Raw genomic sequence first — 26,523 nt, forward strand, 5'->3', positions numbered from 1 at the left:
TGAATCCAGGCAGGTACTGCCTATACAGTAGGGGATGAGGAGAGAGAGCAGCTGAGGTGGTTTCATTATCCTTAGAAATGGCTTCCAGAGGTGAAGTGATAGCTGGGAGAAAGAGTGGCCTCTGGGGAGGCAGCACAGAATGATGCGAAGCAGGCTAGACCTGGAGTCCTAGGCTGAGGTTTGACTTCCAGCTTCATCACTCACCAGTGTGCCTTAGGAAAGTCACTGCAACTCCCCAAGCCTCATGGTGAGCTATCGTAGGATATCATCCCCAGCACCCCTCCCTCACATGGCTGACGTTGTGGCGTCTGTCTCTGTGTGTGTGTTTGTGTGAAATACCTTTATATGCTATGAGGCACTTGATAAATACAAATTATCATTACCACTGCAAGGAAAGACAAAATAATGTCTTGGTTAATATCAGAGGCTCTCATCAGTGGGTGTTTTAATCATAATCGTAACAATAGTTAACATTTATTGAGCCTTCATGATCAGCCAAGTAGCATGGTAAGTGCTTTTCTGCATTATCTTAAATTGTTGTTGCTGGGTGCTGTTGAGTCAATTTTGACTCATTGTGACTCCATGTGACAGAGTAGAACTGCCCCATGGGGTTTTCTTGGCTGTAATCTTTACAGAAGCAGATCAGCAGGTCTTTCTCCCATGGAGCTATTCGGTGGGTTCGAACCATCAACCTTTCAGTTAGCAGCCAAGCATTTAACCATTGTGCCACCAGGGCTCCTTATTTAACACTCACAAAAACCCCATAAGTTAAGTGCTATTATTATCCCCATTTTATAGCTAAGGGAGGTGAAAGAACTTTGCAGGGCAAAGATTTGAACCCAAGTCTGTCTGACTCAGGAGCTCATCTTGCCACATGGTGCTAATCTGCCTTCACACATCAGGCCATAATCTTTTGGTACCAGTTATGAGGAGTGGTGTACACAGAATTGAGGAGGCCTAGACCTCACAATTCTATCCAAAGTCCCTTCCAATGGGTCTATTGTTTCCTTTTATAGGCCAACTAAAGAATACTTAATAATCTCTCCCAAAGTTATACCTGCCTTCCTTAGAGGCTGTGGAGTTTCATCAGGGATTAACAATGCAAGGAACAGTTATATACCTATCATAAATTCGCTTTGTGGCCACATAATGAACAATACAAGCCAGCATAGCTTTAAGAGGGTCATTTATTATATTGCCATAAACAGAGCTCTATTAAAGGAATTATTCCTGAGACCCTGTACATCTGTGCTTGCAATCATGTCTTTACATGAGCTTTGCAAAACAAGGATAAAAGTCCATTTGAGACTGTGCACTGAACATCAATTCTCCATTCAGTGGGGGAAAGGTAATTCAAAGTATTCCAAAAGCACAAATGCTGCATGGATCTCAGTTTTGCTAAAGGACTCAACCATCTTTCCTGGTCACAATCAGAACTGTTACTACACAACATAATAGCTAATTTGAGCTTCACTTTTTTCAAACAGTATGGAATGGTTAGGAAAAAGATTTGAAGGAAAAAAATGTAGTTGGAGATGCCATCACTTTTTAGCTATCTGTCCTTGGGCAACATTACTTAAACATTTTCAGAGTCTGAGTTTCTTTCCTGGTTTGTTTATCATCATTTGTTTGCTGTCTTCTCTTCCCCTTCACCCGCCCCAAGAATGGAAACTCTACAAAGGTACGGACTTTCTTGTCTCTCTCTTCATCCCCTGTGATTACAAGCATGCCTGGTACACTGTAGGTGCTCAATAAGTATTCATTGATTAAAGTATTAAATAAACTGGTAAAAGAGGGATGATGATACCTTTGTGAACATAACCTACTATATGCCAATACTGTGTTAGGTGCTTCACATATGTTCTTATGCAATCCTCACCTTGTTGTTGGGTGTTGTCGAGTAAGTTCTGATTCATAGCAACCCTATGCACAACAGAAAGAAACACTGCTCAACTCGGCGCCATCCTCACAATCGTTGCTATGTTTGACCCCATTATTGCAGCCACTATGTTAATCATTTCATTGACGGTCTTCCTCTTCTTCGCTGATCCTCTACTTTACGAAGCATGATGTCCTTCTCCAGGGACTAGTCCCTCCTGATAACATGTGCAAAGTAGATGAGACGAAGTCTTGCCATCTCACGTCTAAGGAACTTTCTGGCTGTACTTCTTCCAAGATGGATCTGTTTTTTCTTCTGGCCGTCCATTGTATAGTCGATATTCTTTGCTAACACCATAATTCAAAGGCATTGATTCTTCTTTGGTCTTCCTTATTTATTGTACAGCTTTCACGTGCATATGAGGCGACTGAAAATACCATGGCCTGGGTCAGGCGCACCTTTGTCCTCAAAGTGACATCTTTGCTTTTTAACACTTTAAAGAGGTTTTTATACAGCAAATTTGCCCAATGCAATACGTCATTTGATTTCCTGATTGCTGCTTCCATGGGTGTTGGCTGTGGATCCAAATAAAATGAAATCCTTGACAACTTCAATATTTTCTCCGTTTATCATAATGTGAAGAATCCTGGTGGCGCAGTGGTTAAGAGCTCAGCTGCTAATCAAAAGGTCAGTAGTTTGAATCCACCAGTCATTCCTTGGAAACCATATGGGGCAGTTCTACGCTGTCCAATAGGGTTCCTATGAGTCGGAATTGACTCGATGGCAACGGGTTTGATTTGTTTTTTTATCATGATGCTGTTTATTGGTCCAGTTGTGAGGATTTTTGTCTTCCTTATGTTGAGGTATAATCTATACTGATGGCTGTGGTATTTAAAAAAAAAATTTTTTTTATTGTACTTTTTAGATGAAGGTTTACAGAGCAAATAGTTTCTCATTAAACAGTACACATACTGTTTTATGACACTGGTTAACAACCCCACAACATGTCAACACTCTCCCTTCTCGACCTTGGGTTCCCTATTACCAGCTTTCCTGTCCCCTCCTGCCTTCTAGTCCTTGTCCGTGGGCTGTTGTGCCCCATTAGTCTCATTTTGTTTTATGGGGCTGTCTAATTTTTGGCTGAAGGGTGAACCTCGGGAGTGACTTCATTACTGAGCTAAAAGGGTGTGCGGGGGCCATACTCTCGAGGTTTCTCCAGTCTCTGTCAGGCCAGTAAGTCTGGTGTTTTTTTGTGAGTTAAAATTTTGTTCTACTTTTTTTTCCAGCTCTGTCTGGGACCCTCTGTTGTGATCCCTGTCAGAGCAGCCAGTGGTAGTAGCCGGGCACCATCTAGTTGTACTGGACTCAGTCTGGTGGAGGCCGTGGTAGTTCTGGTCCATTAGTCCTTTGGACTAATCTTTCCCCTGTATCTCGTTTTCTTCATTCTCCCTTGCTCTTGAAGGGGAGAGACCAGTGGAGTATCTTAGATGGATGCTCACAGGCTTGTAAGACCCCAGATGCTACTTACCAAGGTAGAATGTAGAACATTTTCTTTATAAACTATGTTATGCCAATTGAGCTAGATGTTCCCTGAGGCCATGGTCCCCACAGCCCTCAGCCCAGAAACTCGGTCCCTCAGGGAGTTTGGATGTGTCTATGCAGCTTCCATGACCTTACCTTGTACAAGTTGTGCTGGCTTCCCCAGTATTATATACTGTCTTACCCTTCACCAAAGTTACCACTTACCTATTGTCTATTTAGTACTTCCCCTCCCACCCCTAGTATCCTTTGTAACCATCAAAGATTGTTTCATTTTGTGTGTAAACCTTTTCATGAGTTTTTACAGTAGTGGTCTCATACAATATTTGTCCTTTTGTGACTTATTACACTCGAAGGCTGTAGTTTTTGATTTTCATCAGTAAGCACCTGAGGTCCTCTTCATTTTCAGCAAGCAAGGTTGTGTCTTCTGCATATTACAAGTTGTTAATGAGTCTTCCTCCAACCCTGATGCCGCATTCTTCTTCATGTAGTCCAGCGTCTTGGAATATTTGCTCAGCATACAGGTTGAATAAGCATGGTGAAAGGATACAACCCTGACGAACACCTTTCCTGACATTAAACCACGCAGTATCCCCTTGTTCTGTTCAAACAACTACCTCTTGATCTACGTACAGGTTCCTCATGACCATAATTAAGTGTTCTGAAATTCCCATTCTTCACAATGTTATCCACAATTTGTTATGGTCCACACAGTCGAATGCCTTTGCGTAGTCAATATAACACAACTAAACATCTTTCTGGTATTCTCTACTTTCAGCCAAGATCCAGCTGACATCAGCAATGATATCCCTTGTTCCATGTCCTCTTCCGAATCTGGCTTAAATTTCTAGGAGTTCTCTTTCCATGTACTGCTGCAACCATTTTTGAATTATCTTCAGCAATCCTCACTTGCAAGTGTCTATAAACCATAAAGTGCTTATCAACAGAAGAGTGCCAACACAACTCTCCTCTGAACTTTAGACATTTAAATCATATGGTGAATGAAATGCAACAATCAAGAACACACTGAGTCACGTATCCATTAGTTCATTCATCAGGGCTCAGGCCTATGCTGTGTCCTGAGGATGTAGAGATGAATAAGACATATTTGCTACCCTCATGGAGCTTACAGTCTAGTAGAGGATCTGGTCAAAGAGGCAGGTGAGGGCCAGGTCACAGAGAACTCTAAATACTATAGTAAGTTTAGACTTCATTCTTAGGAGATGGGTGAAATCAAAGGGTTAGATAGCTGGGGTATGCATACTTTAAAGCCCCATCCCCTGCAGACCTCACCTAGGAACACTGTTCCTTACAGACCTTGCTTCTAGGGATCATCATCTTAACGTAAGAGATGAGTTTTCAGTGAACGTACCTATAATTACAATTAACACTGTTAAGCAGCAACGTCTCCAGGTCACCACTATGAAAGGAATGATGTGAGGATGTAATTTTTGAATCCTCTGCCCATGTAAGAGCAGAGATGCTGAAGGCTAAGTGTTTCAGGAAAGAAGAAATGCACCCAGAGACATGGGTAACCCAGTCCTACAACTGAGAACAGGGTCACATCAGTGATCAGGGTTGAATGGTTAACATATTACAAATGAAAACCTCCCCCCTTCATCCATGCCGTACCCTTCTTCCCCTACACTTACCGATAGAGCAATCGTGTCCAGTCCAGCTTGGGTCACAGCTGCAAAGCCCAGTGTCTGGGAGAAAGGTTCCGTGGCCTGAGCACTGGTCCAAGCATGTGGCCCTGGGTGTCTCACAGTTGGTGCCTCCCCATCCGACAGAGCAGTGGCATTCGCCTCTTACGCAGACACCCCGGCCTGAGCATGTGGGATCCATGCAGTCCACTGGGCAGCGGAGGGAAGAAAAGAGAGGTCAGCATTGGAACAGCAAGGGTGACCCTTCTTTAGGCAGACTAGTCAACTTTTAGTGAAGAGACTTCCCACGTTCTGGTAGAATGACACAGATTTCCTGTGGGGATGCCGCACGGTATAGTGAAGAGCAATAACCTCAATAAATGAGAAACCTGGGTTCCCAGCTCTACCCAGTGACTTACTGTTGGGTTTTGATTAAGTCATTTTAATATGTGAGTCTCTGTTCCATCGTCTGTAAAGTGTGGGTAAAAATTCCTATCTCATAGGGTGATGGGGTGGACAAAGTGAGAAATGCATGTTTACATCACCACAGTGCTTAGTGCCTCCTATGCCTGTAATAACTGCAGTAATAGGAGACTTTCTTTTTTGTTCACTCCTGTTTTTCCATCTTCTGGAATTGTACCTAGCATATAGGAGGTGCTCAGTAAGTATTTGTAGAACAAACTATTACTGTTTGCCACTTTCTAACACAGTTTTATTTATGTGAGCATGGGAATAAAAGAGATTCATTAAATGAGAATTTATTTTATTTTTTCAGCTTCCTAAAATTCTTGTGATTGATATAAACTTTCAAACCTCACTTTCCAGAAGGCAAATATTTTGATGCGTATATTCAAATTATATGTGCTGACTTTGCACAGCTTCTCCTTACATAGTAGGTGAACTATGAGGCTGTGGCTCACAGCCAAGCAGTCTCTGCAGGGCTCCTAGAGCCCGAGGTCAAAGTGGTGTCAAGAGACCAACCAAGGAAGAGGGAAAGGAGAATAATGAAACATTTGTGGGGCACTTTCTCTGCTTGCACTATATTAGGTGCTTTACGTACGTTATCAGATTCAGTTCTCCAACCCAGTGAGCTATGGATGAGGCAACTGAGGCTCAGAGAGGTAAATAATTTATCCCAGATGACACAGCTAATCCCTGTCAGAGACAGATTTGACAATAGGTCTGTCTGATTCTGAAGGTGATTTTTTTCTATAACTTGGGCTGATTCTCCCAGATAAAAACTTTAGTTATGGGCTATACAAAATTAAACACTAATTATCCACAAAGCATCAAAAAAGTAGAAAAAGCTTATAGAGGGTTAACTTATCATGTGGCTCCAGTTCACATGGTAAGTGTAAAAGGCACCTAAGACAGCTGGCAAATGTTCGTGTTCTCTACTCTGCCAAAAAGTTGTTAGGGTCTGTCTTTTATTTTAGGGAGGCAGAGGATTCTATTAATTTTGTAAGGGGACTGTGGTGTCTGGGTGGAAGACCCAACATATAACTGTGGGAGAAAGAGTGTTGATGGAGCTGCAATGAGTGCAGCCAGATTCCTCCTTACAGGGATCATGAGGAAGTCTTTATACTACAGAGGGAAGAGCTTAGCATTTGGCCTCTGAGAACCTAGGGACAAAACTTACCGGTTCTATGACCATGGTCAAGTCACGTAACTGTTTTGAGCTTCCTATCTATAGATCAGCTATGGTAAACATACCTACCTCTCAGGTTGCTGTGAGGATCCAATGACACTGAGAATTGGAAAGGACTGTAGAAACTGAAAATTGTTGCAAAAAATGTGACTTCTTATTCTTCTATGAGGACATTCAGTAGCATGACTTAGGCAAACTGTGGTCACAGCTCACTTGTCATTCAAACATTCTTTTACTTTATTTATCAATTATCTTTCATAACCCAGTATATTTGACTTTTGCATTTACAGAAAGCTAGGACACCCTGCCTGGGTATGTAAAGAGTCACAGACACAAATGGGTAGAAACTTTACAAATGACAATATTCTGAGAACATTTATTTTGAGGGCCAGTTTATAAAGAAAGCTTTTTTACTATTTAGGTTTTTAAAGAGATTCAACTTAATAACATAAATGATAAATAAGAAGATCAAGGGTCAGGAGTAACCATTTGCTAAAAACATAATAACGATAAAAACAAAAACCATTAGCATTAACTTAGTACCTCCTCTATGCCAGCTACTTGGCTATTAAGCATTTTATATACATTATATCATTAAATCTCTACAACTACGCTATGAGGTAGATACCATACTTATCCTCATTTTACAGACAAGGAAACTGAAGCACGGAGAGATTGGAAAACTTGCCTAGAATTGTATAGCTGGAGTGGAGGAATTTAAATTCAAATCACTCTTTCCCAGTGCAGACTTCTTGCTATTTCCTCTACAGTCTTATCAAAAAAACCAAACCCAACCCATTGCCATGGAGTCAATTCCGACTCATAGCGACCCTACAGGACAGAGTAGAACTGCCCCATAGAGTTTCCAAGGATTTGAAACGCCGACCTTTTGGTTAGTAGCTGTAGTAGCACTTAACCACTATGCCACCAGGGTTTCCTCTACAATCTTAGTGGTTGACAAATACATGTATACATACATACTACATATATATATAAACACATAAAGTAAGTGGTTAAAAATAGAAATAAAAACAAAACAAGAAAAGAAATAGGGCCAAGCGGAGAATTAACAAAGTCAAACATAGTCAAAGATTCTCTTCTGCTGCAGTCTCTGGACATCATTTAACAATGGTTGAAGTATGACGTGTTGATTTCCTGGTAATTAAAAATAACAAAAATAATAATAGCAATAAATTTTCATGACCTGCCTCAGATCTCAGAATCTCAGAAGGATTATTCTGGCCCATTAGGCTACTATGGTAATTTCCTAGATCCAGAAAGCTTTCTAATTTGACAGGAAACAATTCAGCAATTCCTATCCGAAGGCCTATATGATATTTCCCGTTCTGTAAGTTCCTGACCCCCAGCTTTGGGCTGAAATTGTCTCTGTGGATCCCAGGGCGCCCTGGTAGACAAGCCTATAAATCTCCACTGTTAGCGAGCAGGCCAAGAGGGTGCCAATTTTAGCAAGAGGCCCTTGGCATCACACTCCTGTTCTTCCTCAGATGTAGTAAGTCTAATAGGGACCAGAAACCAGCAAAGTGAACCTCGTGCTCTCAGCAGATGGTCCAGGCAGAGAACAAAGATCAGAAGGAACTGATGAGAGGCTACCTCCCGGCAATTAATCAGCGCTTCTCAAGGTCGACTTGGCAAAGGGAATGTGGGGCTAGCAAATGGGGAGTTTTAAAGAGGACTTCATCTGGGAGGGAAGGCGGTGAGAGAAAGCCTAGGCTGGACTGACTGAGATTCCTGTGGGGAGAATGCTGTCCTGTGCTCTACTGATTCGAAACCTAGGGCCATTTTCTATGCTACAATGGGGCTCTGCCTGCCAAAGAGGTCATACGTAGACTCTGAATCTGCCCTCCCTCTCTGGGGCCTCTGGGTGATAGGAACCCTAGGATGGGATTAAAGTTATCTTCTTACCACTACACTAGGGTAGTTTCATGAACAATATTTATTTCCCAGGGAGCTGAGCATAACATGGGAAAACCCAGCTGGTCTGGGGTAGGGGAGTAGTGGTGAAGGGGCAGGGGAAAGGTTGTTGGGGAGGTGGGCTGAGTTTTGTTTAGAAGACAGTCTAACACAGTTTCTTCTTAAAAGAGGTGCTGAACAGTTAAATTTTTTTCCTCTGCAGAGCTCATCATTCAAGCCAATATTGTTGGCAGACGCTTAGCGCACTAATACAATGAGGAGGCCTGTGTGGCCCTGCTGCAAACACAACACCTTCCCCAAAATGTTCGACGCGTCAGTGACCACACAAGTTATTAGACATTCTCCGGGACCAAAAAACTGTGTCTCACATTTCGCTGCAAAAGGCCTAAGTTTGTTCTCTTCTGCCCCTCCCCCAACTCCCTCCAAATGTCCTGCTGGCTCAGTTCAAGCTTTAAAATATATGGGGCAATAAACTTCAGAAGAAGGAAGAGAGACAGAGAAAAAAGTAAGCTTGTTAGCTGATGTTTTATAAACACAGTGAAACCCGTTAGAGCAGAGCTCAGGGAAGAGGCGGGAGGAGGAGGAGGACAAAGGCCCCAAGAAAACCCCATTATAAACACAAGGAATATGCAATGACGCTTCCCCAAAGAAAGAGAAATAATAAAAGGAATCAATACCAGATGGCCCTTCTCAGAAAAGAAAGCAGGAGTAAAACCATTTCTTTTCAAATAGATAACATAAATCAAACATCTAAACAAGTTCTTTTCTCTCTTTGTAAATAACCCTGCGGCTCTGCGGCCCTGTCCAGTATTGGCTTATCTGGGGAAGGACAACTCCCTGCTTCCCAGCCCACATAGCACTGGTGGGGCTGGGGGTGGGAGAGCCCCACAGTCTCAAGTAGAATCTCTTTTGTTTTTCTTTCCTTCTCAGGGCCTTCACCTTGAGTGACTAAAATAAAAAGGAAAGCAGACGAAGGTCACCATTGTCAAGATCAGAAAACCAAGTCCCTTTGTTGGAGGGGCTGGCAGGACTCCTTACTCAGACAGCCCAAAGTAATCCCCATCAAAGTTAATAGGTCTGAATCAGGAGCTTCCAGTCACACTTGGGGTTTATACTGCCTGTCTTGGAGAGGCAATGCTTTTCAGACATTAATCCCTTCCTGTTCCCCACTCTTTGAAAACGGGTCTGTTACATTCTTTTTTTTTGTTTTTTTTTTAAGACAAAATGATGCCTTAGGAGGAGGTTTTCTGTTAAATACCAAATGAGGTTAGAAGACTAGCTCTCTGTGGAGACTGTTTCACCCACCAGGGAAGATGCCAGGGGCCCAGACTTTGGAGAATGAGAGGTAACGACGAGCCCACGGAGTTATCTGTCAATTTCAAAAGCTAAAGTCCATCCATTTCAAAACACTTTTGATAAAGTAAGTGGGGTAAAACAGGAAATGTGTTTCAATTGTCCCTAGAAAATACTACGACTACTACCACCTATTAATAATAATAATAGCTAAGGTTTATGGAGCATTTACTATGAGTCAGACGCTGAGCTATGTGTCCTTAAACCCGTTGCTGTCAAGCCAATACCGACTCATAACGACACTATAGGACAGAGTAGAACTGCCCCAAAGGGTTTCCCAGGCTGTAATATTTACAGAAGCAGACTGCCACATCTTTCTCCCATGGAGTAGCTGGGGGTTCAAACCGGTGACTGGTTAGCAGCCGAGTGCTTAACCACTGAGCCACGAGGGCTCCTTTATTATATGCTTTACATAGTCATTTAATTTAATCTTCACGATGTCCCTCTGAGGGAGATAGTCCTATTTTATAGATGACAGAACTGAGGTAGAGCCAGGGCTCAAACCTACACTGAATTCCAGAATGTGCACTCTTAAATGCTACTCTATATTATTTATGAAGAAGGCTCCTCCTCTCGTCTGGAAAGCCCATGCAGTCAAGAACGAAGAGTACTAGATTTAAAGTAGAAAGACCTGGGTTAAATCCCTACCCTGCTACTAGTTAGCTCTATGACCATGGGCATGTCACTGCCCTTCCCTGGGCCACGGTTTTGTCATTTGTGAAATGGCAATATTTACTTACCTCATCTGGTTATATTTTCCAACAGATAAACTGACATCAAGTGTCACTGTTAAATTGGCAGCCTCAATCTACCCAGGCATATATTTATTTCATGAAGGAAGGAGACATGCTCATGGGCACCTAAGAGCCATACACATTAACACGCAGACAGAAGTGTCATAAAGGAAGGCAGAGTTTGGAGGTCTATAATAAAATCAGACTTCAGAAACGGAGGAAGAAACAGAGCAGATCAGCTTACAGGGAGGTGGAAAAAACTTGAGTTATGGAGCCAGAAAGACTGGACTTAGACCAACCTATGTCATCTACTGGTCATGTGACCTTGGGCAAGTCATTTGACTCTCTGAGTCTCAGTTTCCTCAACTGTAAAATGGAGATGATTACCCTTTCCTAATAGGGTTAAATGAGATAAATCGAATGAGGCTTCACAGAGCCTTGTATGTGGTAAGTGTTCAAAAAATGACAGTTCTCTTCCCCTTCTCTGACCAGGACCCTGATTTGTCTGCCCTCTTCCTTTGGATTGGTGTTGCTGGCTGAGTTCCTGGCTTGAGGATGGGGGCTCAGAGGATGTTTCCTCTGCTCTTGGCACTGTGTGCGGGCCTCTACCTCAGACGAAGGTGCCAGAGCTGCCTCCCGGCAAGCCTTACCTTCCTCGCAGCTCTCGCCTTTGTAGCCAGGGTTGCAGATGCAGGTGCCCATGATACAGGTGCCACGGTTGCTACAGGCCACGTCAATACACTGGTTGGTGGGCACATCGCACTCAGCACCCTTCCAGCCGCTGTGGCACAGGCACCTGCCCTTCATGTATTGGCCATTCCCACTACAGAGCACGGGACAGGAGGCTGGGGGAGACAGGACAGGAAACTTGGCATGAATCAAAGCCTTTGTCCCATTCTCTCCTCCCTGGCTTGACCAATAGCCTCAATTGCTTTGCATTTCATTCCAGTTTAAACACTTCCGAAATTGTAGGTGAAAGTGCCCACTGTAGAGCCCGGTAGAGGTGGTGCTCACTGAAGGTCGCTTTCCACACCCTTCCCGTGGGTGGTTGCTAGGAGCCTCAGACAGGAAGCTTCAATCTCTTCCTTGTTCTCACTGGAAAAGACAGTGGCTGGGCCTCCTGCCTGTCTCAAATTCCTTCTCCACCCTTTCTGTTAATAGCACTCCACTTCTCCACACCTCATCTGCAGAACCACTTACTGTTGTCTTTAACCCAGCTCATCTCAGCGCTTCTTGCCTTTAAGGCCTCTACTCAAGCCCCAGACATCACTGCCCCCATACGAGAATAAAAAAAGAAAATAACCAAACCCGTTGCCATCGAGTTGATTCTGACTCATAGTGACTCTATAGGACAGAGCAGAACTGCCCCGTAGAGTTTCCAAGGAGTGGCTGGTGGACTCGAACTGCCGACCTTTCGGTTAGTAGTCAAGCTCTCAACCACTGTGCCACCAGGTCTCCATCATACGAGAATAGCTGAGGCCAGCTTAGCTTTTTAAAGTATTATCTTTCCATTTGGCCTCTTAGTGTAGAGGGTTTTGTGATCATCTGTACGAAGGACACTATATAAAAATAAACTGTATTGTGCTGCAAGTACCTACCAGTCCTACTGAGATACAATAAGGCCTGGTTTATACATGACTCTTAACTTTAAGTGCATATGGGATGAGACAGTAATTCTTATTATAAGGAATGACTCATCTCTTCTCTCTGCATCACCATCTCCTGGCCCCCACCTGGCTTCTTTCCTTCTTAAAGCACTCAGCAGGTAATCACTGTGCTTCCTCCGGGTGCTGGCTTGGCTGCCTCAAACTGAGTTTATTTCACATTATGAAGAATAAGCAGAACCCTCAAGGCAGTATCCCAGTATAGTATCTGCAGGGCACTGTTGCCTCCACCTGGAATCACCATCTCTGCCTTCCACTGATGAACTCCTACGCAAGCATCAGGGCTCAGTTCAAATGTCACGTCAGCTGGGAAGCCTTTTCTGATTTTTATCCCTTTCCAAATTGAAACAGCCTCCCCTCTTCTATCCTGACAGAATCTCCCCGTACTTAGCCTTGTTATGGTACATTTCACATACTGCTTTGTAAGAGTCTATTTACTTGTCTGTCTCTCAGACCAGGCTGGGGGCTCCTAGGATCGTGTCTTATTCATTTTAACCCCAGTGCCTGGAACAGGACCCACTAGCCCTGAATGGGCATGAATTAAATGTCTGCTGAGTGAGTAAAAGGGAGAAAAACCAAAAGAAGGGGCCATTTTAGCTCTGCAAGGGGAGTGCCTAGTTTTTAGACTCTCCTTTGGCATATTCCTTGTTAATTCTTCAGGACAGAAATGAAAGCCAAAAGCACAGAGTGGATCCTGGGCAGCCTTTTGAACTATCTCCATAGCAGTTATCATTAGCAGAACATGTGCCCAAATATCAGGCAGCATTTGGGGTTCTGTGTGGAGAAGTGTTCCAAGCCCCTCCCTGGTGGTCTTAACCAAGATTTTGGTCTACACTATTAGATGGTAGTAAACGAACAGCTGCGCAGGCTCCCCCTGGATAAGGCAAGACAGAAACCACACTGTGTAAAGGTAAAGGCTGAGCACTTCAGGACCCCACTGCCACCCCTACAATGGATACTAAATTCACAGTGGCTGCTCCTGTAAAAACTCTCCCTTCCTGGTCTCCCTAATCATCCACATGTGGATAAGGATGGCTGATGAGGCCACAAGTCTGCCTGCAGACTGCCCTCCAAGGGCTTCTGACGAAAGCCCTTGGGATCCTTCTGTGTAAGTTGGAAGGTTGCCTGTGGTTCCGTACTTGCCCTGAAGAGTGGAACCTAAGACTGCCCTAGGGTATCTGGGAGTGGAAATCTACAGCCCACATGCAGTGTTCTCACCTCTGCCACAGTCAGGTCCCAGGAAGCCCAGGAAGCAGTGGCAGGTCCCAGAGATGCAGTCGCCGTTGCCATAGCAGTTGCTGGGGCAGTTATCCACGGATTCTGGGGAAAGAAACAAGAAGGAGAGTTGAAAACAGAAACTACTTTACCCGAACAGAAGACCCAAGAATGAAGCCTCAGGTTAACCAAGACACACACATTTGAGTTATTCTGGCCCGGTCACTGAAAGAAACCAATAGAGTTAATAATTAGGTATTATTTTTACTCTTACTGAAGTACATCTCAATTGACATTAAGAGATGTGTTCTGGAAAGCATCTGCCTGAACTGCACTTTTAGAAGTCAAATTTGTATCTACAAATGCATTAGAAATCCTTCAGCTAAAAAAACATTGACAGAAAACCGTTCTACCTGTTAACAGTGGTTATCTTTGGGTGGCGGGTTATTGGGTGATTCTCATGGTCTTTACACTTTTCTGTGTTTTTCATTTCTAGCCCAATGGGCTGATATTACTTCCATTAATTTTTTATGTTGTAAAGCTACTAGGCATTAGCAAATCTGTCTTTGTCCACCTCTGATTTGTCATATATTGGTCCAGGTCCCTACCATCTCTCACTGGGACCACTACAACAGCCTCGTGGTTGGTCTCTTAGCTTCCTTTCTTGCCTGCCACCCTAATTCATTCATCACCCAGCGGGCTGAGTGAGCTCTCTGAAATAAATCTGATCCTGTCACTCTCCTGCTTAAAACTCTTTGATGGCTCCTTATTTTCCCAGAGAAAAATCCAAGCTGTTTCAAAAAGCAGGACAATTTTCTGACACATTTCCTTTGTCCTACCCGCATCCTTAGTATCTGATATCATGCCCACCTTTCGCAGGAATGCTACCTTCTCTAACTCTTCCTAAAATCTCTGGTATACTCTGTGTGACATGTCAAGGAAATATAAAATCCATGTCAGAAAGCTCTTCATCAGAAATTAGTTAATGCTTTATAGCTCAAGTTAGTAAACCTGTTATCTGGAAAATTTGTTTCTTTGGAACAGCTCATTTCTCAGAAATGCTAGATGTGGAATGAAGAAATTATACATTGAATGCCTTTTCGTGCCATACATTTCCATGCAATTTATCTCATTTCATTTTCTGAACAAATCTGACAAGCATGTATTGTTATTGCTGTTTTACCAAAAAAGGAGAGAAAAATGAGGCTTAGAGCAATGAAGTGACTTGCTAAAAATAAGTCATGGGGCCAGGATTTGAACCCAAGTCTTCAAACTCCAAGTCCAATCTTTTTCCATGACATCATGCTATCTGAGCTTTGAAGGAACTTACTGCACAGCAAACAAAACCAAACCCACTGCCATCATAGCAGGAGCTAGGAAATGAATGGAGTTTAACTGTGGGACAGTGAGGCTAATCCTGCAGGCAGCAAAGAATCCAGTTGGAAAGAAGAGAATTCTAGAACTTTCAGAGCTTGATGGGACCCAAGAGACTATCTAGTCCAAAGCTCTAATTTAACAGAGAAGGAAACTGAGACCCAGAGGAAGGGCAGTGACTTGTCTAGGTCACACAGCAAGTCAGTAGAAGAGTTGAAAGTAAAGGAAAACATTAGTTAGGTGGAGCACAGTTAAGGATTCAACCTGTTGTCCTAATTCACAACTATAAGTCATAAAGCCAAGATTAAGGCCTCTGTCAAGTGAGATATTACCATATAAGACACAAGCCTTGCCTAAGAGAAAGTTGTAGTCTAACTGGGAGATGGAGATAATAAATTAACTGTCACCGGCACCAGCATGAGGCATGAAAGCAGCTCTGCCTGAAGGGAAGGAAACCTGGATCTGGGGTCCTCTCTTCCAAGTACCACACTCTTAACACTACACTTTGTGACCTAAAGCGACTCACTTCCCCTCTGTGGGCCTCAGCTTCCTCATGTGCAAAAAAAAAAGGTGATGGCACAGATGATTCCTAGATCAGCTTTCCTGTTCTAAAATTCTATGAGTCTGTAATTAGTTGAGATCAACTCTGAGGGAAAGGCATCCAGAGGCAAGGGAAATAAGCCTTATATGCAGCAAAGCACTTACGGTCAATGCAATGGCAGCTGGAATGGGGCAGAGGGAAGGCTTCTCAGAAGAGGTGGGTTTGAAGAATGGATAGGCAGAGAGGAGGCGGAAGGCATTCATAGCATGGTGTACTTTCCAGAAAGGTCTTTTCACAATGTCTGCCAATATCAACTCGGAAACAACTTAAGAAGTTTGGGAAAAGGGCCCAAATGTGTAGTTCATTTACTGAATGGGAAATTCCACTGATTGAATGTTGGAATGTAAAACGCAAGCAGTGTTTTATATTAACACAGAGTTAAGAACAGCACGTGGTCTCATTTCTGGGCATGAGCAGAGCCAGGGCTCACGGGCCAGGGCCGCAAGCATCTCTGCTCTCTATTGGCTTTACCTGACAGAACCCATGTTTCTAATCCTTTAAACCGGCAGTGACTTCCTGAAAACTTTTAAAATATATGTATATATATATATGTATATATATATATATGATATATATGATAGCTTTTAAAACATAAGAATTTCATTTTGAATATCTTTTAAAACGTAAGACTTTTGAGTGAAGTTTAAGGCAAGATTATTTTCACTCAAAGCTACTGGCTAATCTGACAATTGAAAGGTTGGTTCTACCTGCAGTGTTGCAGAAGGAGTGTAGGACTGACAGGCAGAAGACCTAGGTTCCAGGTCTTGTTCCGCAACTAAATGGCTGTGGGACCTTGACCACATCGCTTGACCTTTCTGTACCTGTTTTCTCATCCTTGCACTTGCTCCTCCCAGACTTCCCTGCCTGTCAACTCCTATTCCTTCTTTCAAATCCAGTTCAGATGTCATTTCCCATGAGAAACTTTCCTGATTTCTTAAACAGGCTAAGTCACCCCCAGGACTCTTTTTCCTTCACCCCTATTAAAGCACCATGTAGTCTACTTGGTTGACTATGAACTCCCCAGAGGCAGAAACTCAGTTTATTCATCTATATATTTGCCTTGGTATCCAGTCCACAGAAGGGTCTTAATAAATATTGCTATCACTGAAAGAATTAAACTAGATGATCTCAGAGATCCCATTCAGATCTAAAATTCTATAATTTAGGCCTTCTTAAACTCAAAGGTATAAAAAAAACATGTCTTCTAAAAAGATCACTATAATTATCAGTTACATTTTTAACAGGATCAACTGCAGATAATGTTTCACACTTTCTAGATTCTGATTTATGAAGTCTGCAAGATATAAACCTACTTATCATCAGTCAAAAAGTCTTCATAGTGAAAAAGTGAGGAAAATATATTTTCTGTGACTGGGTATAGTGTTGGCTGCTAAATCTGACAGAACAGCAGCCTGTTTGCTACAAAACTTGCCCCAGGCTGTTAATGTCAGTGAAGGCAGAAGTTTTAGGAGACACAGAATAATTTTAAGGGGGCAACAAGGAAGTAGAAGGGTGACATTTGGAGAATATTTTCTTTTGATGAAATGTTTATGTATGTAGTTTTTCTTTCACTTGGAAATGTTTTAGCAACTTGGGGTCCACTTGGGATCCCACAAATTATGAGTCCCCATTGAGAATATATCTCTGTGCTAAATTCTAGTGCAGAAGTGACACTTACTAGCTTGGGAGAAGTGTGAACTTTATTGCATAAAGACATTGTACGTTCCCAGTTAGTGTCTGGTGAATTTCTCCTCCCTACAGTCCCTCCCACTTTGCTCATACTGAAACTGCAGCTGCTTTCTTTCAGCAGAAGGTATACCTTCAGATCTGCACAGGTCTAAATTAAAAATTCAGCTGTCTATGAATAACTGATTTTCATAATTGGGTGTATGTTATGTTGGAAAACTGGGGCCTTCTTTCCAGGTTTTTTTTTTTTTTTTCTATCATAGCAGTGGACCCTGGTAGGAAATTTCATCTTCAGGAACTTGTTTTTCTTTCCCTAAATATTGGAATGTAGAATTGAAATGTTTCCTTAGCTCATTCCTTGGACATGTGTTGTGGGTGGGCATGTTCTCTGGATGTTGAATAAAATATTGCTTGAAGTACAAAGGTGCATCTGCAGAAGGAAGAAAAGACAACAATGCTTCTTCCCAAAGGAGACAAGGAAACAGGAAACCACCAAGGACTCAGGGAATCCCACTGCAATGCCCCGTTTTGTCTGCTTACGACTCTTATCCAGAAACTAATCATTAAGATACCATGTCAAGGTGAAAGATGATTATAATTGATAAATACGTCCTCCTGAGTGCAGGGCTGCTGCCTGAGAAAGTCTGCCTTCATTTGCCACCTTCTACTTTTCCCTTTTGTAATCCTGAAGCCTCATGTTGTAGGCAACAGGGAGAGACCACTGAAAAAAGAAAAACCTGCCTAGAGGAGGAATACCAGGGCAACCCAACTGCCTCCTGGGCTCATGTTTCACAGGGGAAATTATACTTGAAGAGGAGAGGTGGCTTTTCTCCTCAGTCAGCTTACCATGACATGAGTACACCCTCCTCTAGCCCTGGTCTGAGCAGACAAACCTCTGCAGTCATGGAAGTTTGATGTTGGATCTCAACACCAAAGACAGAAGGAACCAGCTGTGGGGATGAGGTCAGAGCCCTCCTCAGTCTCTTCTTTCTGCTTACTTATCCCCCCTCAGGACCTCCTCTATGTCTCACTGCCCTGTGATATGTCCCAGCTAATACGGTCCTGCGTTTACATCCTACAACTCCTTCCTCTGTTCTGTTGTCTCTCTTTCAATTACAAAATGGAATGCTAGAAACTCTTTGGGAACATCCAGTTGAAGAACCAAGGTCCACTTATTTCCCAACAGAGATCCACTCTCTGATGCCTCCTCTTGGCTGCTCTGTAAAAGAAAGGATGCTAATGCGATGAGCAAGGAAGGAAGGAACCTGGGCACCAGGACAGCCAGCAGCCAGTTGTATGACTGGATACATCAGCTTGACTGCAGTTAGTGTAATGTATACTTTAGGCTACATCCATTCCATCCCCTTTGTTCCTGAGACAGAAGGATTAGATTTATTCTGGCAACCAAAAGAAAAGATGAGAACAAACTAGATAACTCAGCTAGGATTTAATTCTACAGTAACTAAAGGTTGAAGGAAAAGTGTAACAGAGACCATCTCATTCCCTCAGATGGAGCTGTAAAAGCTACATTATTCTAATTTAATCCTTACAATCATCAGGAGAAACAGGTACCTCTGCCACCATTTTATAGTCTCACGTGGAGTCTGAGGGCTGAACTGAGTAACTTTCTCAAGGTCACAGAGCTGATAAGGGCAAATCTGGTAGGTGCACCAAGTTCTATTTGAAGCCTGTGATAGAGTGGCTGGTCGAAAGGGTGGGCTCTGGAGCCAGGCTGCCTCTTACCAGCTATGCGGACAAGCCATCTGTAAACATGTTTCCTCATCTCTGAGATGGAGTTAATAAAAGCACTCACCTAGAGGGTTGTTTTGAAGAGCAAATAGGGTAATGCTGTGCATGTTAAGAGGTTTGCCTAGGACCTGATAGAGTTGATAGTTTGGTTTTAAGGAAGGGTCAGTGACCCTGGGTCACACATGTCTTCCATTCATGAACAAAAACATTTTGGTCTAATAAATCCAAACAAGGAAATACGGGTTATTGGAGGTAAACACACATCCATACACATACAAAACACATAGAAACTCCCCACAGTAAAAATGAGAAAGCAAACAAGCAATGTTCCTGAATGTGAAGAAGACAAGGTGTTTGGGTAAATTTTCTCATGGGGGAAAGCACCGTCAAAGAAAATTAAAACTGTCGTCTCCCAGAAGCCCAAACACAGGCAGACTCATGCCAACATCTGAAAGAATTTTTCTCCCTGTGCACTTTAGATTGGCACTGGGCAGGTGCCAGGTGCTGGAAAGCTGTTCCATGGCCTGTGAGGTGTCAGTCCCTGTAGGCACACAGCTTTCCTTGCAGATGATGGAGTTCAAAGGTCTTCGGTCTGCAACCATCTAAGTCAATGCAATGACAAAAATTTGACAAAGCCACTGACAGCCTGGGCTTGAAGCCAGTTCCACACTGGCATTTTGAACTGGGAGATCTGTTTTCAATCATACCCAGAAGTCTCAACCACTGTTTAGAGTAGCTCAAAGAAAGGGTCTAGGAACAAGATTGTCTCCTTCATTATATTCAGTCTTGGTTCTTTGTTAATTGTTCCTTTGCGGGGCAAACCAAATTTCTTCAAGAAGACTGTAAGCTCCTTGAAGACAGGTATCGTATCTGGTTCTCCAAAGAATCTGGCAAGTGCTAAACACAAAGAAAATACTCAATAATGTTTGTTTTGCTGAGAAACTAAGCAGGACTATAAGGGAGAAATGGAGGAAGTCAAGGAATTAGGGAAGGCAGAACAATCAGACTCAAGAGAACACGTGTGGTAGACAACAAAGCTATTGTTTCCCTGTCCTTTGTTTTTAGACATACAATGCCTAGAATGAAGGGAGTGATAGGAAGCTCAACTTCGCATAGCACTCTCAGTCAAATTTGGAGTTCAGCAGCTCACATCTGGGAGCCTCATTTAAGAGACTAAGATAAACTGGAGCATGTTCATTGAAGAGCAACCAGATATAAGAGAGAACCTAAAACCACATTTCAAATAAAAAATGCTTGGAAGGATTTAGAATTTAGCTTACTATGATCTCTGTTTTAGAAATCAGAAGACCCATTATATGGAGGAAGGATTAGACTCTTTTGTGGCCCTAATAGGTTGACCTAAGTCCAAAGAGTAAGAACTATAGTCCTTGGGAAATAAACTCAGTTCAAAGAAGAACTTTCTAAGAGTCAGAGTAGAATACCACTCACTATATTGGGTTAGAGTCTACTGATGTGTGTGTAGCTTCCAAAATATTGTAAACTTCTTGAGGGCAGGAAATGTGTTATTCATCTCTGTATCTCCCATAAACAGTATCATTCCTGACTCAAAACAGGTGTTTAATGAATGTTTGTTAGTTGGATGACTAAATGAATGAATTACCTAACCTATGAGGTTATATGGAGCCCTGGTGGCACAGTGATTAAGAGCTCGGGGGCTAACCAAAAGGTCAGCAGTTCGAATCCACCAGCTGCTACTTGGAAACCCTGTGGGGCAGTTCTACCATGTCCTATAGGGTCGCTATGAGTTAGAAACGACTTGACAGCAACGAGTATGGTTTTTTGGTTTGATGAAGTTATATATTTTCAGTCACTGGATATATTCAAGGAGAGGGAAAATTAATGACTAACAGGGATATTACAAGGGGATTAATGATAAGCTTTAAGGAATTTTTCAAGTCTGAAATCCCATGACTGTGAATCATGGTGTAAGGGAACATGCCTGGACTATGTCAAGAAACTTGGGTTCTAGCTCCACTCCTGCTACCAACTTGTTAGGTAACCTTGACCAAGTCCCTTCCTCTCTCTGGACCTTTCTTTTCATCTACAAAATTCATTACATTTATTCAGCAAATATTTATTGAGCATCTACTCTGGGCCAGAGATTATTCCAGTAAAGTGGACGGTTTAGATGCTCTATCAGGTCTAACATCCCATGAGCTAATGAATCAAACCAAATTTTAAGTACAACAGGTGAAAAAGCTGAGGAAATAATTATCATGTTTATGGCCTGAAGAGAGGAAAGAAGTTTGCTTAGTTAAGGGCTTACCCTAACTTTTTAAACCTCCCTGCTGTGTTCTCAGAAAACTAGCACCACATTATCATCTCCACTGTGAAAGGAGCCTCAAGTGAGTCACCGAGGCAGACTGCACAGGGACAGGACTAGAGAGCAGGAGGACTCCAGGGCTGCCGCTGGCTAGCAGTTCCAGCCTCTTTTTCTGGGGCTGTTGGCAGCAATGTTCACAGATGTCAGAGTCCCTGCTGTTGGCTCTGATTCTGCTGCCTTTCACGGCATACACTGCTCATGCATCGTCTCCTGCCATGCCCAGTGAACATCTGCCAGAGAGGCCACTGAAGCACACAGACAAAGCAGTGATGAGACTGACAAGTGTTATGCTGTTCGTGAGCAGAAGGACCTTCAAAGAAGAGGTGAGTATTCACATGTTTGAGGATGCGTTTGCTTCCCTTATAAATTAGGGTTATCAGTCCTTCACCCAAAGCTCCTTTTAAGGAACAATGCTCTGCCCACAGCTCCTGCCTAAGCAGCAGACACAGGTGGACCAGGGGGCTCTCAATGGCCACAGTTGACTGGACTAGAATGAGCTCCTGACCCAAGGAGAGTGAATTCATAGGCTGACCAGTGCCCTGTGATATAGCCTGGTACACAGTCAGGATCTGGGAGGATCAGCATCCCACCCTCTAGTATTTGAACTAAAAAATACTCAGCGAATTTGGTAGTGGTGGGAATGGAAGCCAAAAGATATGATGGAAAGAGAGGGGCCGGTAATGTCGTTACAGCCATGTGGGAGCCCAAGTTAAGAGGAAGCAGTCTAGAGGGAGGAAGCTGTTCTGTCAGTGGAGAGAATGAATGGAGCTGAAGCTCAAAGAGAAGCAGAAACACCATGAGCAAGGGGCCACTCAGCCCATGAGAGCAAGAGTGTGAATGAAGTCCCTGAAGCTGCCTGGATTCCCAGAGGCTTTTTCAGTGTCTATGTTAATTCCACATCATGTCAATCTTTTTGAAACTACTTCACTGCCACACCTGCCATTCCTTGAGGTTGCTTGAGCGCATTTTTGTTCCTTGCAACTGAAAGAACCCTAACACATCCATTCACCTTGGCACAGTTCTACCTGATAGTTTGCAGGCTTTTGACGATAACTGATAAATACAGAACTCAACGTTTTGGAAAGCATTTCTGCATTAAGTTTTATTTGATCCTCACAATATCTCTGTATGTAGGAAGAGAAGGTGTTATTTTACTAGTTTGTAGACAGCAAAACTAAGGCAATGAGAATTTGCCCCAAGTCTGTGTAGCTAATTAAGTGACAGAGCTACTGTTAAAACTAGATTTCTACTCCTACCTAGTCTAGGGATTCTTCCACTTTAACCACAACTGCCAAACCAATAAAAAACATGCTGATTCCACTCGTTTTGTCTCCAGTCGCTAGTTAGCTATAGAATCAGGACTACACACAGGATGCTGCCAGGGGCAGAAAACTCCAACTAGTACCTGTTTTGTTTTGTTTTTACTGAAATTCTGGTTTTACAGCATGCCTACCAGCATTCAACAACCAAAATGCAGCTCTAGCCACTCACAACTGTATCATATTTAGAAAATAAAATTGATTCCTGTATTCACTGATGATTCATTCATTCTCAGTTGACTCTCTTTTCAGTCTTTATTAACTCCATTGTGTTTGATGCCATTAGGAAGACCCAGAGTGTGATCCTTATTCTCAAGGAGCAGTGGAAAGGCTTTGGACTTTGGGCTTTGGAGTCAGGTAGGCTGGGTCTGAATTACAACTCCGTTACTTCTAAGGCTCATTATATCAGAGTCTCAGTTTACTTACCTGTGAAATGGAAAACTTGCCTTACATGGTTGTTGTGGAGATTAAATAAAACCACCGTATATAAAGCCCCGGCACACAGAAAGTGCTCGGAAGTATAGTGTTACTCCCTTCCCCGTTATTGTTGTTGGTTGCTGTTGACTCGATTTGGACTCATGGTGATCCCACACGTACTGTGACCTTTCGGAAGCAGATCACCAGGTCTGTCTTCTGAGGCACCTCTGGGTGGGTTTGAACCACCAAACTTTGGCTAGTAGTCAAGTGCTTAACCGTTTGCACCACTCAGGGACTCCCTTCCCATTACAGGCTCAGTGATTTTCAACCTTTAGCCTGTGTGAGAGTCACCTGCAGGGCATATTAAAAACACAGATTTCTGGGCCCGACCCCCAGCGTTTCTGATTTAGTAGGCCTGGCTTGGGGTACCAGGTGATGCTGATGCTATTGGTAGGGGTGCCATTTGAGAACCACTGGTCTTGAAGAGAGGCTGAGATTTTACACACAGGTATATAAAACACAAGCCAGAGAGCCAAAAGATTTAAACTATGCAAGAATGAAAAAGAACTTGTGAACCATTTCCAAAGAGAAGGGCTTGGTCCCCAAGGAGGTAGAATAGCTCTTAAAGAACAGGCAGTCTTTTGAAATGCAAAGCAGTTCTGGGCAAGATAGGGGTCGAATAAGAGCTAGATCCAGAATAGTCATCTTTGCTGCTCCCACGCAGTGACCTGCCGATCGGCACGCCAGCTTCATGTCAAGTCTGTCTTTGGAACAAATTATTTAAGAAATCAGCTTTTTAAAAGCTCAACTCAGCTGCTGGCTAGAGAGTTCCATCTAATGAGCATCACTCTGTGCTGAATGATTCTGTGATGACAGACAATGCAGAACAGCAACAGGCACGAGGGAGGTGGGGTTGGAGTGGAGGGGGGCTGCTAATGATTCTCCATCATTTATCTAGGCTTGTTACCAATCTCTACCGTTATACAAACCACATAGAAAACCAAGCTCCCCTCCACCCTTTTTAAGTCAGCATAGTTAGGTCTGAAAATGCATAGAACTTTGTGAAGATGACCTAGATACCTGCAGGTTAAACACCCCATGTTGGTTTGGACTTCACTGAGAAAACAGAAATATCCAAGGCCACATTACTTCTGGCCTGGATCACTGAATCAGCTTTTTTTCTTTTCTTTTTTTAATGTTAAAGCTTTTATTTAACCCATTAATGAGGAAACTGGTAAGGTATTAAACCAGTTCAAGAGAATGCGAAGCAAGACACATTTACAGATCAAGAATGTTAAAATGAATGTTGAAAATGGAGGCAAAACTGGTTTTCTTCACAGCAGCAATGGGTTTTCCCTCCACTGGACATAATTCATTTGCATGTATATAAACAGGAATTATTTTTCATTGCTATTAGTTACCTACAGTTATTTATAACAGAGGTGTGAAATAGCTCCCATAGAAATCACAATTAGATAACCTGGAAGGATGTGTAGAGACAAGGGGTTGGCGAACTATGGCTCATGAGCTAAATCCGACCCTGAGTCTGATTTTTTTAAATAAAGCTTTATTGGAACATAGCCATGCCCATTCATTTACATTCTGGTGTAGCTGCTTTTGTGCTACCGTGGCAGAGTTCAGTAGTTGGGTTGTGTCGCCGAGGCAACAGAGACCATATGGCCTGCAAAGCCTGAAATACTCACTAAATAGTCCTTTACAGAAAAAATTTTCAAACCACTGCTACTGTCTGGATGCAAGCGCTTCATCAGATACATGATTTGCAAACACTTCATCAGCTTTTTAACTTGACTAGATCCTCCAAGCTTGCCCCATTTAATCTGTCCTACCTGGTGGTGCAGTGGTTAAGAGCTATGGCTGCTAACCAAAAGGTCAGCAGTTCTAATCTACCAGGTGCTCCTTGGAAACCCTATGGGCAGTTCTACTCTGTCCTGTAGGGTCCCTATGAGTTGGAATCGACTTAAAGGCAAGGGGTTTGGTTTTTTTTTTTTTTTTTAATACCTATAGGGCAGAGCCCTGCTGGCGCAGCAGTTAAGAGCTATGGCTGCTAACCAGAAGGTCAGCAGTTCAAATCCACAAGCTGCTCCTCAGAAACCCTAGTGGGGAAGTTCTCTTCTGTTCTATAGGGTTGCTATGAGTTGGTGACAACAGGTTTGGTATACCTGTAGGCCAGAGCTATTATCATAAAATTGAGTTTCTTCAGGCCACAGAGTGCTTTGTTCTTTATCATCTAGAGTAGATGTCACAAACTGTACATACTTTTGTTTTAAAAAGTTTGAATTAGTTGCTAGTATTTTTTAAAAAGGAGATTTCAAAGAAAAATCTTAATGTTGATTTTCTTGAAATCATACCCTATTTCCTTTCCTTACACCCTATTCAGCCTTGAATAACTGGAAGATCCAGCATGGCAACCACCCTTTTCCATTAGAGGAGGCCCAGACTTCTAGTCTACCACAGACTCTACTCTTCAACTTCATATACTACTATCTTGTGCCTGTTTGAGGCATCTAAATACATGATCCTGGGTCTAGAGCAGTGTTTCCCAAATGCCATTTACTTGGATACTGCCTTTATGTTGTTGCCATATCCACATATCATTTGTCCTATTATTCACTTAGTATTTTTTCTTAAACAGATTTATTTAAAACAGAAATTCTATGAAATCATGGTTTGATATACCTAATTATATTTTTCCAGTTTAGTAAAATAAATTAATTTTTGTAATAAAGTTTGTAAAAAATAATCTTCAAAATAATTTAAGAAACACTGGAGAAGAGAAAGCCCAAATTTCTGAGTCAGGTGCTTAAGGCTTCAACTTCCCTTTCCAAATGAACTTATTTGCCGCAAGGGCCACGAGGGCTCTCCTCAAGTCCTCTTTGTGCTGCTGGATTGCTTCCCACCCTCATGTGAACCCTCATACCCTATTCAGCCTCCCTGACCAGGCCAACACCCAGCAAAGTCTTTTATTCCCTTATCCACCCGTCCAAGACCCATCCATCCTTCAGGCCCCATTTAAATATTACCTCTTTCATGAAGTCTCCCCAGATTCCTCCTAGCAAGATGAGCTCACTTGTTCTCTCTCTCTCTCAGCCAATCCTAATGGCAATCTACCGTTATTTCTCGCTATTGCTTTTTGCTTTCTATCTTGCAGTCTAGTTATTTATGGGTATGGCCTTTCCCCCCAGTAGTCTGGAAACTCCAAGAGTAAGGGCTCCATTTCTAATCCTCCCTCTTACCTGTGCCACCCAAGTGACTGGCACAGTGCTTTGCCTAGAGTAGCTGCTCAGTCAACACTTGTTAAACATCAAACGACAATGGGCAGTTTGTGGTGGATTTCATGTCCTTTGGTGTGTTCAGTCTCAAATCCTAAGGCTGGGCTACCTCTGTGGGGCCTGGGTAGCTTCTTAC

At 42.8% G+C, this 26,523-nt stretch overlaps 1 protein-coding gene across 1 annotated transcript in view; it reads right to left on the reverse strand.

The window, feature by feature from the left end:
- The window catches only part of TENM4 (teneurin transmembrane protein 4), a 435,533-nt gene that overhangs the window by 151,106 nt on the left and 257,904 nt on the right, over window positions 1-26,523 (reverse strand). The window contains exons 9-11 of the mRNA XM_004382006.3: window positions 13,611-13,712; window positions 11,379-11,573; window positions 5,071-5,271 (exon numbers count right to left, since the gene is read on the reverse strand). Of these exons, the coding sequence (XP_004382063.1) occupies window positions 5,071-5,271; window positions 11,379-11,573; window positions 13,611-13,712 (498 nt within the window). The remainder of the gene's footprint in view (window positions 1-5,070; window positions 5,272-11,378; window positions 11,574-13,610; window positions 13,713-26,523) is intronic.

The sequence above is a fragment of the Trichechus manatus genome, unplaced genomic scaffold, assembly GCF_000243295.1.
Source record: "Trichechus manatus latirostris isolate Lorelei unplaced genomic scaffold, TriManLat1.0 scaffold00088, whole genome shotgun sequence".
NCBI lineage: Eukaryota > Metazoa > Chordata > Mammalia > Sirenia > Trichechidae > Trichechus > Trichechus manatus.